The 16479-nt window shown below is 52.9% G+C and overlaps 1 protein-coding gene across 1 annotated transcript in view; it reads right to left on the reverse strand.

Moving 5' to 3' along the window:
- Positions 1-6851: 6851 nt before the first annotated feature.
- TIMP2 (TIMP metallopeptidase inhibitor 2) overlaps positions 6852-16479 on the reverse strand; it is a 44182-nt gene continuing 34554 nt past the window's right edge. The window contains exons 4-5 of the mRNA XM_032320085.1: positions 11396-11520; positions 6852-9287 (exon numbers count right to left, since the gene is read on the reverse strand). Of these exons, the coding sequence (XP_032175976.1) occupies positions 9090-9287; positions 11396-11520 (323 nt within the window). The 3' untranslated portion in view covers positions 6852-9089. The remainder of the gene's footprint in view (positions 9288-11395; positions 11521-16479) is intronic.

A 16479-nucleotide genomic window follows, 5' to 3' on the forward strand; every position in this document is an offset into this window, starting at 1 on the left:
CACTCTGCACTTACGACGCGGGTGCTGGGGTCTTGCAAAAGCAAACGAACAGGAACAACACCGTAGGGGCCTGAGCCCCTGAGTCCGAGCCTTCTGAGAACCCTTAAAAGTTTAAGATGAAGATGTGTTCCTTGTGATGGGTTCTGTGCCCCATCACTGAATCAGTGAATCGTTGAAATCATTGAAACAATGATTCAAACAAAGACAGGTCTCATGTCTGACACTATGTATCCGTCAGTGATGCACAGTGGGAGGGCAGGTTGGAAGGGGCTGAGGACACGGGGGTTGATCCCAAAGCTGCCCAACCAATGAGCAGGTTGCTTTGGAGGTAACTAAGCTAGGCCTCCCTTTCCTCGTCTGTGGAGTAAAGGCGGTCCCCGGCAGGTCTTGAGAAAACTGAAGACAATTGCTTCCATTGCTGAGCTGATACTACGTCTCCCATACCTAGTTGGTTGCTTTGCCAACATGATAGGCTTCAATTCCCACGGCCGGCCTACGGAAAGGTACTGTTCCCGTTTTACAGATGAAAAAACTGAGTGTGCACCATCCGTGCAAGCAAGCAGTGATGTGAGGCTTTCGACGTGGGTTTGTCAGGCTCCCAAGTTCACACCCATAGCCGAGCCCTCAGAGGAGCCCCCAAGTTCTGATGAGATGACAGGTCTCCAACCTGCCTGGGAGTGTAATCTGAGACCTAGACGTTGGGAGGAGCCTTTGGCCAGCCACAGTCCCACTCTAACTCCCTCTTAGGATTCCCTCAAAGAAGCCTCAGAGCGGTACCTCCTTGAGGTACGTTCACGTGGGCCTTTCCTAAAGTGCTCAGTCTCAAATGCTACCAGAGAAATGCAAATTAAAACCACACCGGGGGCCATTTCACACCCACTAGAAGAGCTAAAATTAAAAAGACTACATGTTGGAGAGAATGTGAAGCCAAGTAGACTCTGTAAGAAGGCTGGGAGTATAAATGGTGCAAGCATTTTGGAGGGAAAAGTTAGAGGTTTCCTGGAAGGAACAAACACCCCTGAGCCCATCCATGGCTATGGCTCTCACTACTCTAACTAGGCCTGTAGTCCAGTAAATGCTGCATGTGCACATACAGACCTGCCCCCCCCCGCCCCCGATCTTTGGAAAGGTGGGCCCAGGAAGGGCCTGCTGGTTGTCTCCCTGCAGGATTCACAGGCGCTTCAAACTCACCATGCCCAGAAACGGGGGCATCCCCCCACCTCCCCTAAGCTGCCTCACTTTTTATGCCCTGTGCCCCCTTGGGCTGCTGTGCTAGAGTTCAGACCAGATCCTTGCCCTTTCCTGCTTTCCAGGCTCCCTGGTGTCCAGGACTATCTGGCCACTGGGGGTCACTGAGAGACTGGAGGGCAAAGAAGAAGAGAGGCAGGACCTTCCTCTCCCTCCTCTGCCCCAACCAGAGAGGTGCACAGTGGTTCCAGCCTCCCGCCCTCTCCAAACCCTGCCCTCCATGGGCTCTGTTCGGGACGTGCTAACAGCTGCTGGTTGTCCTCTGGTTGGGCTGCCATCACGATGTAACCAAGCCCGGCATTAATCCCCCGTTTTAAAAGCTGTACAGAGTGGTTTCGGTGTTCTGATTGGACCCAGGGTGATACAGACCCTAACACCCACTTTCCTGGACAAGAGCATCCTGGTCTCCTCTTTCCCTCACCCCAGGGTGCTGGGATCAAGCCCCACATCAGCCTCCCTGCTCAGCAGGAAGCCTGCTTCTCCCTCTCCCCCTCCCCCTGCTTGTGTTCCCTCTCTTGCTATGTCTCTCTCTGTCAAATAAATAAAATAAAAATATATATGTATGTTCAAAAGGCCTACCCCAAAACACTGTGTGCCTGTCTGAACCGTTCCCCATCCCCTGAAGCTGATGGGAAAGTCAAGCTCTCCTTAACCTGGTCTCTAATGGCCCCTTGCCTGCTTTTTCTTCCTCATCGCCCCCCCCCCCCACTCCCAGATCCTTTAGCAGAACTAAATCCAAATGCCCCCTAGGCCCTAATCAGGTAATCTCTGCTCCAGGCTCATGATGGTCTTTGGCCTAAATTCCCTTTCCTACTTGCCCTTTACAACCTCCTCAGGCACTACCTCTTCCAGGAAGTCTTCCTGGATTTCTTCCATCCCTGCCATTGGGGGCAGGTGTTGCCCTGGGCCTGCTGTACATTCCATTTACAGATTCAGTTGGAATGTTCTCTCGACTTCTCCCTCCCCTTGATGACTGGTAAAGGTCTCACAATATCTCACTCATCTGAGTGCTTTGCAGGTACCTGGTGCATAAATGTCTATGAAGCCCAACCATAAATGTCTATGAAGCCCAAATGAAATGCCCAAGATGAGACAATGAATAATCTCTAAATCCAGAAGAAAAGTAGAGAAACACGGAAGGTAAAAGAATAAAAATAAAAGCTATAGCCAAAATGAATCAAATGAGAATTTATTTTAAGAAATAACGTACAATTAGGTGCCTGGGTGGCTCAGTCGGTTAAGTCACTGACTTCGGCTCAGGTCATGATCCTGGAGTCCCAGGATCGAGTCCCACATTGGGCTCCCAGCTCCATGGGGAGTCTGCTTCTCCCTCTGAACTTCTCCCCTCTCATGCTCTCTCTCTCTCAAATTAAAAAAACTTAAAAATTTTTAAAAAAAAGAAATAATTTACAATTAAACAATGAATCTTGGAACACTGAAAAAAATTAAATAAAAAAAAAAACAGAAATAATGTACATTAACAGATTAACAGTATCCGGAACTCACCTGTGACTGGCCAAAGATGTGTGCTAATTTCTGGAGAGATCCAACTCGCGTCTCTCACTGTAAATTAATAATTCTGACTTTTACATCAGTTGTTGTGAGTTCAGGTTCCTAGGAGTTGTTCTGGCTGGGCCTACACAACCCTAACAATTTCCATGTTCCTAAACGCTGCCAAATTAAGATCCAAACCCTTCTCAGGCTGCATTCACCAAGGAAAAGCCACACGGCAGATTGCCAGAGTCGTTTTAGACCTTCTCTCCTCGGACTATGGGTGGCCTGCTGTTGAATTTGGCCCACCAAGATCTTACTTTTTCATGAATGTGTTTGGTGGTTTGGCCAAAAAGTAGCCAACAGGCCTTAAATTCCTGTGCTGGTCCCTGGCCTGCCTCCTCCTTCCCTCCCAGCGCAGTTTTTTCTCTTAAAAACAAACAAACAAATGAAGTCACCATCAAGGCGCAGGTGTGCATTTTTGGTGTGCATAGAAGTAGCTGTCCCCAACTGCTGACACCGAAGCCCTGCTTGACTCTTCACTGTCCCCATCCGTATCCCACTGCCCTCAGGATGCCCCCCCTTCCTTGCCACAAACCCATCTCCCTCCCCCAAATTCACCCCCACCCCCACCCCTTGGCCTCTCGCTTCATTCTTTCCTGTTTCGTTCCTTTCCTTAGGACCCGGGCATTGTTCTCTGTAACACAATGTTACTTCGCACAGTAGCGGTTACTCTGCTTTTGAAGCAAGGCATGTATCCATGTTTGGCTCAGGACTGATTCTATGCATTTTTCAAGAGTGTGCAAGACCTTCTCTTTTAAGTCCCGGTACCACCTCGCATTGGAGCCTCTGAGCTCCACCGCCGCCCAGGGTTGCCCAGAGAGCAGGTTCTGTTAGACTCTCCCTTGCTGTGTCTGGGCCTGCCTGGGAAGGAGGTGGGTCCAGGCCCAGGGGACCCAGGCCAGAAGCTGCCTGTAGTGAATTCAACAGTGACTAATTCTCTCCAGAGTCTGGAAGAGGAGGTGCCATGTATCACTCCTAAGCCAGAGGCTGAGCATCTGCCAGGCATCCCTCCCTCCTCTTTCTGGCTGAAAAGGAAGGCTTCAGAAGGTGGGGGGGACAAGAGGGCAAGAGCCCAGGTCCCTGAATCGGACGCGGAAGGTCACCCAGAAGACATCCCCACTGGTCTTGGCAAAAAATGCCCTGGGATGCTGGGTTTGCTATGGCACCGGCATCTCTGTGGCTGGTATACTTTTGTTCCCAGATCATAGGAAGTCAGAAGTCTTTTAGGCCCTGGGCGTTGTGGGCTGCTGCATCCAGTGCCAAGCCCTAGCGTCTGCAGGGGGGCGGCGGGGGGTGGGGGGATCAATGCACCTGGTGTGCCTGGGGAAGGTGTTCTACAATGACGGGAGCCACCACACCCTGGTTTTCTCGGGGCAGTCCTGGTTTACGCCTATTGACCCCCTCTTGGGAAGCACCCTCCTTCTCTCTCTAAAGTGTCCCTGTTCAGTCCCAGCCCCAGTGCTTACTGGCCGGGTGCCCAGGAAACTGACCTCTTGAGGCCTCAGACTCTTTATCGACCAACGAAGAGAGATGAGGACACAGACTTCGCAGAATTGGCAAGTGTCACCCAGGATAATGGATTTGAAGCCCTTGATGCCAGTCCTGACATGGACTAAATGTGAGCTTTGACTGGGGTTACTATCATTAGAATGATTTGCTAAGCAGTCACCCATGGGGGTTTAGCGTCAGCGTCTCCAGAGCCTGGGGAGAGGTCGTGAACAGGAAAGGGGCAGAGCATGTATGCCAGAGTCCCACTGCGGGCCTGGGGCCGCTCTCCTGCAGGAGGCCTGCGTCCAGGGTCGGTGTCTGGGAACTCGGATTTCCGGAGGGATCCCCCATTCTCTGGTAAGAACGGATCCAGGGGAACCTGCCCTGTTCAGTTGGTGGAGTGTGTGACTTTTGATCTCGGGGTTGTGATTTTGAATCCCATGGTGGGTGTGAAGCCTTCTTAAGAAAACAAGAAAAGACAACAAAAAGGATCCTGTGTCTCAAATGTTCGTTTATGCGGAACACCTGCTTTCCTTCTGGGAGGCTGGAATTCTGCTACACACCGTGCAGAGGATCCCTGCATGACCGGCACCCAGTAAACACCCCCGGGGGCTAGGTCTCTGTTGAGACTACCTGGCTGGAATCTTACACCTGGAGCTCCCCTCCCCCGACCCCTACAAACTTTGCTTGAAGGGGTAAAGCCAAACATCTGAGCGGGACAACAATAAACATCAAGCTTTGGGCTTTCCTTCTGGGTCCCGCGCGCAGCATTGCCTCTGCATCAAATCTTGGATCCCATCCTCAAGCCCACTCGAGCATTCTCTGCATTGACCCCCACCGGGCACCCGGCCGTTCAGCCAGCTCAGATCGGGATTTGCCTCCCTTTTCTGTTTCACTTCCTCAGAGAGGAATATTCCTCTCCATCATCATCATGGAATGAAAAACGGATCCAGTCGGGGTTCTGAATGTCTTTTTTCTCTCCCAGTTTGTTTCCCAAAGGAGAAAATCTGCTAGCAGAGCTGATGGTTTCCCCAAATCAAAGGGCTGCCTTTCACGGCGAATGACTCACAGCAACCGAGCGGGGCAAGGCGAGCTGTGGGTCAGCTCTGAGCTCGAACCCGAGACTAAAGATAGAACCTGTTCATAAAGTTTCAAATCTGTGGTAACGGCAAGCAGTCCATAAAAAAAAACTGACCCTGATAAATCATCTATAGCTCCACAGTTTGGTCGTTGAGTTGGATCAGGGGAAAGCTAGCGGTGTTCAAACTTCTAGAGGTTTTAACCAGGCCTGGTGGCTGGCCCCGGGACCCTCCACGTTGGATCCTAGGGTGTCTGTTGGAGGTTCGGACCCGAGTCCCCATGCACATTCCTTTCCACAGGATGAGCGAGGCTGGGGTGGGGGGAGAATGGCGTCTGGAGACCCCCCAACAGTCTGCCCAGCCCGCATGTGGGTCCTCAAACCCACTCAAAATTTTTTGCAAGGACAGAGAAAGCTCAGATAATAAGCAGGTCATGGGAGCGTGGAGTTTGTCAGATCATTCTCTGCACTTGTTTGGTTTGTTTGAAAATTTCCATAATGAGAAGTGTTTCGCAGAAGTCACATTTGACCTAAATTATATATGTAAATATGTAAAAATATGTACCCCAAATATATATGTAAATATGAAAAAGAAAGTACATGGGTGGCCACCATCTGGTCTGCTAGGACCCCATGGAACCTGCAGGTCTGGAGGGGCACGAATGTCGGGGAAGGTCATTTGCACGACACGTTCAAGTTTAACTTATGATGGGGCCATCTTTCCTAGCTTAAGAGGCAGATGGGGAGGGGAGGAAAACCTGCAGAAAAAAGAGCCTTCGGAGCCACTGCCATGCATGGCCCTCGTTAGGATCCTGATGCAAGCCAATGGACCATAAAAAAGCATCGAAGAGACCATGGGAGATGTCTGAACACTGACTAGATACCAACAGGCCTCTCTTTCTCTGGGGGACACACGTCCACCTCCACAGGACAGGTTCCTTCGGAGGTGTTTGGTTGCTAGGCTAGGAAGCAGCGGCTCCCAGCATCAGACAGAGCTACAGAGACAGAGCCAACGTTCTTGATAATACTGTTTATTGTCCATTGACAGAGCGATCACTCAAGAATGATACAAAGTATCAGAGACATGCACAGTCTGCTTGTCAACGTTCAACAGCTCTCACGTGTTCCCAGCACAGGAAGGTCTCAGACTTCATATTCCAGCAAAAACGCATTGCCCAAAAGTTTAAAAAAAAAGAAAAACAAAAAACCAAAACGAAACAAAACAAAACCAAACCCAAGCAAAAACAAACACAAACAAAGCTTTAAATTATGGCAGCAAGTCCGATATTTCTTAATACTTATCAAGCAAAGGTTTGAAAATAACTACAATGTAAACTTCACTTTCAATATTTTGAGTTGCTTGCATGGAGACAAGAATGGAAGGAGGAACGAGCAGTGCATAGAACAGAACATAAATTAAAGGATGCCGAATGGAGAGCCTTCTTCAACTACACGCACGCTGTAATTGTTGACTCTGATGGTATTTGAGTGGCTTTGTCTCTCGGCTGCCACTGGGCACTTCCTCTTGCATTTTTTGTTTCTGTTTTTGTTTTCTGCTCAGCGTGGCTAGAAGACCAATGTGTGTGGACTGAGTATAAAGGCCATCTTTTTAGAACCAACCAACTCAAAGATACTTTACTCTGTAATGATTTGAACCAGAGAACAAAAGGCAGTGGCTGGAAGAAAGCAACCACACTCAAAGAAGGAAAGAAAAGAGCTGAAGGCATGCACCACCGTAGGCTAGCTAGCACGCCATGCTTTCCATTCTGGGTCAAAAGCTTCCACGATGCAGAAACCTTAAAAAAAAAAAGTGCAAGGCTAACACCTACCAAGGGTAATAAAAGACACAGCACAGGAATGATTACAACTGATGTCAGAAACAAACCGAAACATTTAAAAAATCAGCAGAAACAGGAGTAAATGTTACATATGATAACACCATACAGGAAGCAAACGGGGAGGGGTGTTATATTGATTGGAGGGGTCTGGTGTTCTTGTATATACTGAAATCACATGGACTGGTCCATTATGACATCTTACAAACTTTCTATCACTGTACAGCATGAAAGTACCCTCGATTCAGGGGCTGATCCCTGGCTATCCCCCTAGTCTGCCCTAGAAAGGGAAGTCATCAAAAATCTGTGCTGACCGGGTCCCGGCAGGCATGGGGGGCTACACGCCATGTGGGGGTCAGGGGTCTTACGGGTGGTTTGGGGTCACCGCAGAGTAGAGCAATGCTTAGAACGTGGTGCCTCGAAGTGTTCTGCAGGAGGAGGGCGCACAGGCGGACACACATGGGTCTCCGCGTGTGCTTGTGCTCGCGTCGGTATGTTTGCCTAATTTGCATGAAAAACTCAGAACAGTTTATACCGTACACAAGTCAGAAGAAAAGAAGACTTTTTGCTGAGTGATTTCTGCCCTGCATTAACCCCCAATTTACCGGCAGCAGAAAGCTGTGCTTGGGGAACAGGTTCTCTAGTCCCCTAGGACGCTTCTTTTTTTTTTTTTTTTTTTGGACCGAGAGATGGAATATCAGAAACCTAAGTGGAGGCGTACGGCTGGGATTTGGGTTCACAGATTATCTGAGAATTCATCTTTAGAAAAATGAGATGTTGGCCGCAGTAATCCCAGAGGCCTGGAAAGAGATTCACCGACCCCCCCTACCTCCCCCATTTCTCCCTTCCTGGGTAAGACTTCACAACATGCCCAGCTACTTTCGCTCCCAGAAATCATGCCCAGCACAGTGACAGACTGTCTTTGTGGAGGGGGTCACGGTAAGCCTGTGGCACCAGGTGCATTGGGGGACACAGCACAGCCTAGTTTTTCGATGTCTTCAGGATGTGCAAACAGAACACAGCCAGCCCGTGCTACCGGCTACACACAACCCCGTGCAAAACCAATGTGTGCGACTCAGCTGGGTGCCCGATGCCAGGAGGAGGAGAAGGAAGAGGAGGGAGCCAGACTGACTTCAGAAGCCCGGGAGTAAATGGCAAGGGGAGCCAAGTGTCCCCCCAAAACGTCCGCCCTCAGGGCAGAATGCCACGGACTCCCCCAGAGTTGGGGTGTGTGGTGCGGGGAAAGAAAAGGATTTGGAGGAAGGGGAAGCTTGTCGCCCGTCTCGTACAAGGCCCTGGAGCCTGGCTCCCTTTGTGGATTCATGGAGTTAACTGGGGCTTCTTCAGGAGTGAGCCACTGGTCCAGGACTGTATTTACGGGAGTCACAGGTACTGGGAGCCCGTGATGGGCACAGAGGAGACAAGGGCACTTGCAAGGGGCGGGGACTGCTGCCTTAGGGCCAGAGGTGTGGAAGCTGCAGGAAGCGAGGGACATGCCCCTCTCGAGACGAAAGGGACCTGGTAGGCCTGCTACACAGTCTCGCAACGACCCTCAGAACGTTTCTGCAAAACGCACATTTCCAGGCTCTGCCCTGACCAGGCCTGGGGGACTCCTACGTACGGGACACCCACTCCGTGTTTGTGACGGTGCCAGGGCTGGGCCCGTGCGTCCTGCCGTGCCTGCACCCAAGGATGCCCAGGCTGGCGGACGGGGTGTGGGACCACGACCACTTTTAAAAGGGAAACGGGGGCGGGAGGAGACACACTAATTTAGACCCACTTGGATGACTGTTTTATTCATGCTGTTTCCGGGAAGGATGTCAGAGCTGGACCAGTCTAAACTCTTGGAGGCTTTTCCGTTGGCCAGAGGGGTGCTGTTGGCCTGCTTACGGGTCCTCAATATCGAGAAACTCCTGCTTGGGGGGCGCCGCCCCGCGGTACCACGCACAGGAGCCGTCACTTCTCTTGATGCAGGCGAAGAACTTGGCCTGGTGCCCGTTGATGTTCTTCTCCGTGACCCAGTCCATCCAGAGGCACTCGTCCGGCGACGAGATGTAGCAGGGAATCATGGGGCAGCGCGTGATCTAGGAAGGGGGACACGGAGGCGGATCCGGTCAGGGACCGGGGCCCCACGCAAGGGAGCATTTCCAGAACCCAGCCACGAGCCCAGCAGTGACGTTCAAGGGCAGTTGGTCAAGAATGGATGACCACCTGAGCCCAGCGGCGGGGGAGGAAGTGGGAGCTCTAGTTGAACCTGCTCCATCAGCAGCCTCTCCTGAGTTCCCCCAGACTCCAAACAGCAGCAGGCAGCCCACCTGGGCGCGGGGGAAGGGGCCTGGGGTGACCCTCAGGCACTGCCCCCACACCCCCCCAGCAGCTGTAGGTGCCCCCTCTGCTTTGGGCCATCTTGTCGACCATATCTGGGCATGCCACAAAGGCCTCAGCGGAGCGCCACCCTCCTGGGAGGAAAAGACAACCACAGAGGCTCCCAAATTTCCCAGAGCTAGGCTCCAGTCACATAAAAAGGACAGCATCTTGCTCTGAAGCACGCTTGGGCCTTGAAGGGCTCGGCAGTCCACAAGACCGAAAGGGAAGAACTCCGTTTTGTTTTGTATTTTTAAATTTAAATTAAACTAATTAACATACAGCATATCATTAGTCTCCGAGGCAGAGGTCAGGGCTTCATCACTCTTATGTAACACCCAGTGCTCATTACATCACCGGCCCTGCTTAGGGCCCCGCACCCACTCGCCCCCTCCCCTCCGCCCCTCGCCTCCAGCTACCCTCGGGCTCTTTCCTGTGGTTAAGAGTCTCTGCTGGTTTGTCTCCCTCTCTGGTTTCATCTTGCTCTGTTCTCCCCTCCCTTCCCCTATGCCCTTCTGTTTTGTTTGCTAAGTTCCGCAGACGAGTGAGATCATCGATAACTGTCTTTCTCTGACTTATTTTGCTTGGCGGGACACCCTCCTGGTCCATCCACGTCATAGCAGGCGGCAAGGCTGCGTTTGTTTTGATGCTAAAGGACTCAGTTTTGAGTTCCCGTTGGCTGCGGAGCCGTGTGCTCCCCGGACCCGAAGCTGTAGGTCCGGAGTCCCACTCCAGAGGAGCCAAGGGACCGGCTGGCCACGATGCGGCACAAGCAACGGCGCTCCCGGGCAAGGGGCGAGGCCGGCAGCCTTCCGGCCCCGGCCCCACGTCCGGTGGCAGAGGGGCCCTGGCACCTGGCGGGGCTTCCTGTGCTGGGGCTGAAGGCACAGGCGGCGGGCTGGAGGGCAGGGGCGGGAGAGGACCCAAGCGGGGGGCCGGGGAGATCTCACGGTCTACGGCAGCACTTAGCACTTTACGTGAGCTCTGCTCTGGCTGTGTCTAGCCCCAACTCTGGGCTGTCTTTTTTCTTTTTTAAGATTTTTTTTTAAAGATTTTATTTATTTATTTGACAGACAGAGATCACAAGTGGGCAGAGAGGCAGGCAGAGAGAGAGGAGGAAGCAGGCTCCCTGCTGAGCAGAGAGCCCGATGCGGGGCTCAATCCCAGGACCCTGGGATCATGACCTGAGCCCAAGGCAGAGGCTTTAACCCACTGAGCCACCCAGATGCCCCTTTTTTAAAAGATTTTACTTATTGATTTGGGGTGGGCATGGGCAGGGGGTAGGGGGCAGAGGGACAGACTCCCTCCTAAGCAGGGAGCCCCATGAAGGCCTTGATCTCAGGACCCCGAGATCATGACCTGAGCTGAAGGCAGATGCTCAAGCAACTGAAATACCCAGGCACCCCCTGGGCTCCTTTTAAGAAGGGGACGGGGTGTCAGGGTTCTCCATGGTCCCAGTGCATGGAAACGGCTGGGGTGTTCTTTCCTAAGGCACTCCAGCCTTTGCACTGGTACGTCCCCAGAAAACACTCATGGCATCCTGTTCTCCCCACAAAATTCCTCCCCCTGGGAGGCTCTCCTTCCCAGAAGCTACAGGCCATGTGGCAAGATTGCAGCGACTTCTCAGATATCCCTCTGCAGGGGGCACGCCTCAGGGCTCTGTCCCTGGCCAGACAGCCTCATTGGTGGAGAGGCCGTACCTCCCCAGAGCCCTGTTCTAAGGACCCCGTGGATGGAAAGGGTCTGGCAAGCCAGGGATCAAAGCCTGGCAGTCTCCCTGGAGATGGAGGCTTGACAGAAAGCCCAGAAGGAGGCGGCAGCAGCTTACCTTGCACTCACAGCCCATCTGGTACCTGTGGTTCAGGCTCTTCTTCTGGGTAGTACTCAGGGTGTCCCAGGGCACGATGAAGTCACACAGGGTGATATGCATCTTGCCGTTGCCCTCGGCCTTTCCTGAGGAGACAGAGGTCCTTGAGCTCAGGGCAGGCTACGGGTCCTCCTCCTCCCGCCGCCCCTCGCACCCGCGTGTGGCTTGGGCACGTGCAGCCTTGCTGCTCACAGTCCTGAGTGTTGCGGGCTGAGCTGCAGCCTCCCCGAAAGCCTCGTGTGGGAGCCCAACCCCCAGCACCTCAGAGATGTGCCTGTGTTTGCAGCTGGGTCTTTCGTGAGTTCATTGAGATCACACGGGAGGGGACCCACATCCCATACGAAAAGGCTCCTCATAAGACGAGATCAGGACCCAGAGAGGTGCAGAGGGACAAGCCCTGCAGCCACGGGGAGGAGACGGCCATCTGCGAGCCCAGGAGTGAGGCTTCAGGAGAACCAGCACTGCCCACACCGGATGCCGGACCCCCAGCCCCGGGGCCTGCTGGCGGGAATCGATCCCCAGCCCGTGGTGCGAGCTGATGGATACACCGTGGACCATCTGTGTGGAGCAAAACGAACACCCAGAGCCCTCCGCAGACCCAAGAAAGGACAAAGGAAAAAAACCTCCGGTTTTCATTACAGCGAACACTCAGACGCGTTTCCTTCCCATACTCTTTCACACGCGTGTGTTCGCACGAAAGAGATCACACTGCATGTAGATCATGCTGTTTCCTGTCTTATTTCTCACACGCATGTCCTACATTTGATGTTGACCTTGTCTGGGCTTTTCCACCAAGCAAAAACATGGAATTCTATAAAATTGGAAATCGGCCCCGAATTCCCTTCATGGTGGGGGGATGGGGGGGGACGTGGCACCGTTTGTCTTTCTGACCTCAGGCACCTGATTCCACTCCCTGTGGACCTTTTTGCCACCAGTCCAAGCTCCCGCCTAGAGCAGGATGCGGAAGGACACGGAGATGCGGTGTAAACTGGCCATCTTCCACGGGTCTGGCTGTGGGGCTCCTGCTGACCCTAGATGTCGCATATAAATGACAGAGCCTCTCAGAACACTCAAAGGACACCTCTTCCATACAGGTACAGTTATTAGGACTTGGTTGGGCACACACGATGTGAAAATCTGTTACAACATCTTCGTACATCTGCCTTGGAAAAACACACAGTCTTTCTTGGAGAGAAAAACAGGAATTAATTAAAATTTGTAACTAAGGGTTGTAGGTTTCTTTTTTCCTTGGGAGGAGAGGACTGCAGAAGAAAATTACAGTTCTGAACATGAGCGTCTCCTGGTGCCCAGCTCAACATGTGAACTTGAGTCATCAGCCCAAGAGGAGGTGGGCTGCCTCGGGCCATGTGGTCACTCCTGGGGCCATTGCCAGCCGGGCTGAGTGGTTTACTGTGCCCCATGATTTCTGGGTGGCCCATACCAACTCCAGGACAACAAGATGGAGAGCGTGTGCTCAGAGAGTAAACACCAGATTTGACCCAGAGCCATCCGACCAAGCTGGGGAAAGTAGTCAGCTCAGCGAGGGCCCCCTGTGCCGGGTACGCTGGCCCCTGATGGATTTGCCTTTTATGGATCTTAGACTCCACGGCCAGTTAGGAAACCCAGATGTGCCCTGTCACTTGCTTGTTCCCCGCATTAAAGGCGGAACAGTGGAAGTGGATAGACACATAGTTACAAGCAGGTGTATCTTCCAACAAAATGTATCTTCTTCATTTTTATTATAAGCAGAGCCACAGATTGGATGGTTTCCGTTGTAGCAAGCCTAGAGGAGGTGGGCTCCAGTTATTGGAACTGTCTTCTTGTTCAGATTGGGGACAATTTAATGGACCCGTGTGAAGAACAGCCCAGGACATGTCCATGTCACGCGACGCTGCCACACCTCTGATGGCAGATATAAATGAGTGAACTTCCACGAGAATGTCGACGTTCGCAGAGTAACTTGAGTAACAGAGATGATCAGGCTCTCTGCTTTCGACTCACGACGCCTCATTTGGACACAGAAACCTCTTCCTTCCAGAAAAGAGGCTGAATAAAATAGATAAAAAGACTCTCCTACCACGTCCCCCGAAATAACACAAAGCAACCTCTCAAGAGAGTCGCTGCCAGGCTGCCGCGTGCAGCCTCTGCCCTCGGCTCTCGTTCCGGACCCACACTTTCTAAGCAGCCACGCGGCTTCCTCACGTGCCTCGTGGTCAGTGGGACAGGGACGGACGTGAGCCACATACACAGCAGAGACTGCACGCCAGGGTTTCTGGCTGCTGGACATAACCCAGCTTCCTGGCCATCCCCCCTGCTGTCCAGACGGTCCATCTCAGGGAATAAAGGGCGATGCCAAGGTCCTCAGAATCTCTGGGCAAGAGGCAGGACTGACTGACCATGAAAGGCCCCAGGAGATGACCACGATGTCCGGAGGTACCTCCGTAAGGAAGGCGACTGACCACACCTGCTGGGGCTCAGCCCCCCGTAAGGAAGGCGACTGACCTCCCCTGCTGGGGCTCAGCCCCCCTTAGTATGTGCCGACCCACCACTCGGCACCTCTGTGATGAAAGGTCTGCCTCCGACCCAGGGCAGGGAAGGTTCTCGTTGGATGTCAGCTCCCAGCACTGGCTTTCCACTGGCCCTTCCTGGGCAGCTTCAGAAACACTGATGCCCAGGCCGCCCCCCTGAAGGGCCTGCTTGGAACTGCTCTATGGTGCCACCTGAGGTTTAGGACTTCTAAGAGATTCCCTGAGAAATTTCAACAGGCTGTGAAGGCAGAAGGCTGCTGGCTCAGATGCTGGGGAGGCAAGATGGCTAAAACCTTGATCTCACGAGCGAGGAAGCAGAGTGTCACAGACCTGGGAGTCAGGAAGACACGTCCGGCAGTGTGGCCCGGGCACAGGAGTGCTGAGAAATGCCTAGCCACTGGCTACTCCTGGGAGAAAGAGCTCCAGCGCCCGGCACCTGCCCGAGTCTGGGTGGCAGACGCTTGTGCCCTGATTTCAAAGTACCAATGAGACATCAACCAGAATTTTTAACAATTGACGTGAGAAAGTGGGTCCAAACACACAACACCAGACCTGGGGCACATTGTCTATCTCTCTACTCTGTTTTCCTCATCTGTAAAATGGGGACCACATAACATGACCTTGGTTGTAAGAGATCGTAAGGATCAAAGGGAATCCACACGAGAAGCTTTCAGAGGCCATCAGGACCAGGGAGAGGGCGATCCTCGTTCTATTAACAGGGAGACTGCGAAGCCTGTTGCATGAACCCAGACCTGGGTCACCTTCCCTTCCCAGGAGCCCCCCCCAGAAGACCCAGCCGGGCCCGCCTGCCTTCCGCACGTGCTTCTACAGCTCTGCAGTCTGCTCGGCTGCCTCTAGAGGGCGGTGTGAGGAGCCGGAGAAGGCCCTCGAGGTGCCGCTTTCGAAGGGTTATTCCCTGGAGACCAGCACAAAGCCTGGAGCGGAAAACCGGAAGCCCTTGATTTCTTAGGGCAACAAGTTCCCCCGAACCATGGGAGGTCTCGTCTCCTTTCCCTTCTCTCCACAGCTTAACTTTCTGACCATAAAAGCAACGGATGTCATTTGTAAGATTTTGCAAATACAGGGACCTATCAAGAGGAGATAACACTGACGCTCGCTGCCCATTCCTGGCACATGCGGACCTGGTCCTCTCACTGCCCTCCCCGGGCACCTGCACCCCCCGCGCCCCGTGTTCCCTGCACCTGCCTGCCTCGCCCTTCCCTGGTGTCACGGTGACAGCACCGTCAGGAAGGTCCCTGCTTCGTGATTCTGTCCCCATACCTGTCTCTCTGGTCAACTTTGTTTTTCTTTCTGTAAAAATAGTAGACACTGCAAATGTAAAATGGTGCAGCTGCTTTGGAAAACAGTCTGGCAGCTCCTCAAATGATTAAACATAGTCACCATATGCCCTGAAATTCTACTCCTACGCATCAGCCCGACAGGGGCGCAAACACAGCCACGCGAACGCTTGCTGATGAGCGCTGACAGCCGCGGCGTGCATGTGAGCCCGAGGGCGGAAACAACCCCAGGGTCCATCAGATGACGGATGCGGGGACACACTGTGGTCTGCTCAAAGACATAGTATTCGAGCATAAAAGGGAGAGAAGTTCTGATTCACGTTACAACGTGGATGAACTTTAAATAATGTCACACTGAATGCAGTGCTGAGTGAGGGGCGTCAGACACAGGACCGCAGAGTCCACGCTTCCATTCACAGGCCTCTGAAGTAGGGAAACCCACGGAACCAAAGAAGAAAGAGACAGGAGCGTGTTGGGGCTGGGGGGTGGGAAGTGGGGGCTGGGGAGGCAGAACAGCAGAAGAGTCGGGGTTCTCCAACGGTGGCCATGGTCGCAAGCTGCACGGATTACCCAAACCACTGAAAGACGCCATTTAAAGGGGCGAATGGTACGCTGTGTGAGTTACAGTCAATAAAAGCTTTTAGAAAAGTCAGAAGTGCTCATAAAAGAAGAAAAAAGAATCTCCCACCCTCCCCAAGGAGAGGGACAGACGTCTCAATGGAGCAACAAACCAGGGACCCAGATGCCAGGCACAAGCATTTTAAGGGAGGGAGGGGGTGTTACCCAAGGAGAGGTGACAGCCGTGTCCTCTGCCCCACTCACTCCCCACTGCATCTCCCCCCTGGCAGGGACCCCCATGCGTACAGCATAGCTAGCCGGGGTCAGTGCCAAATCCTCCGGATCCTTGGATCTTTGCACCTGCTGCCCGAGACGGTCTCCCCCGTCCTGAGCATTTGCTCACTGCTCACAGCACTCCCACCCCCAAAAACCCTGTCTTATTTTCTCTCGTTTCTTCTCCTGCCCCCACAGTGGGAGCCTGTGTGCACTTCACTCCGGGAGAGCCCCTCCTGAACTCCCGTCACACAGGGCACAGGGCGAGGCATCTAGTAGGCACCTGCCTAGTATGTGTTTTTTTTTTCCTAAGATTTTTTAAAAGATTTTATTTATTTATTTGACAGGCAGAGATCACACATAGACAAAGAGGCAGACAGAGAGAGGG

The sequence above is a fragment of the Mustela erminea genome, chromosome 18 (assembly GCF_009829155.1).
Source record: "Mustela erminea isolate mMusErm1 chromosome 18, mMusErm1.Pri, whole genome shotgun sequence".
NCBI lineage: Eukaryota > Metazoa > Chordata > Mammalia > Carnivora > Mustelidae > Mustela > Mustela erminea.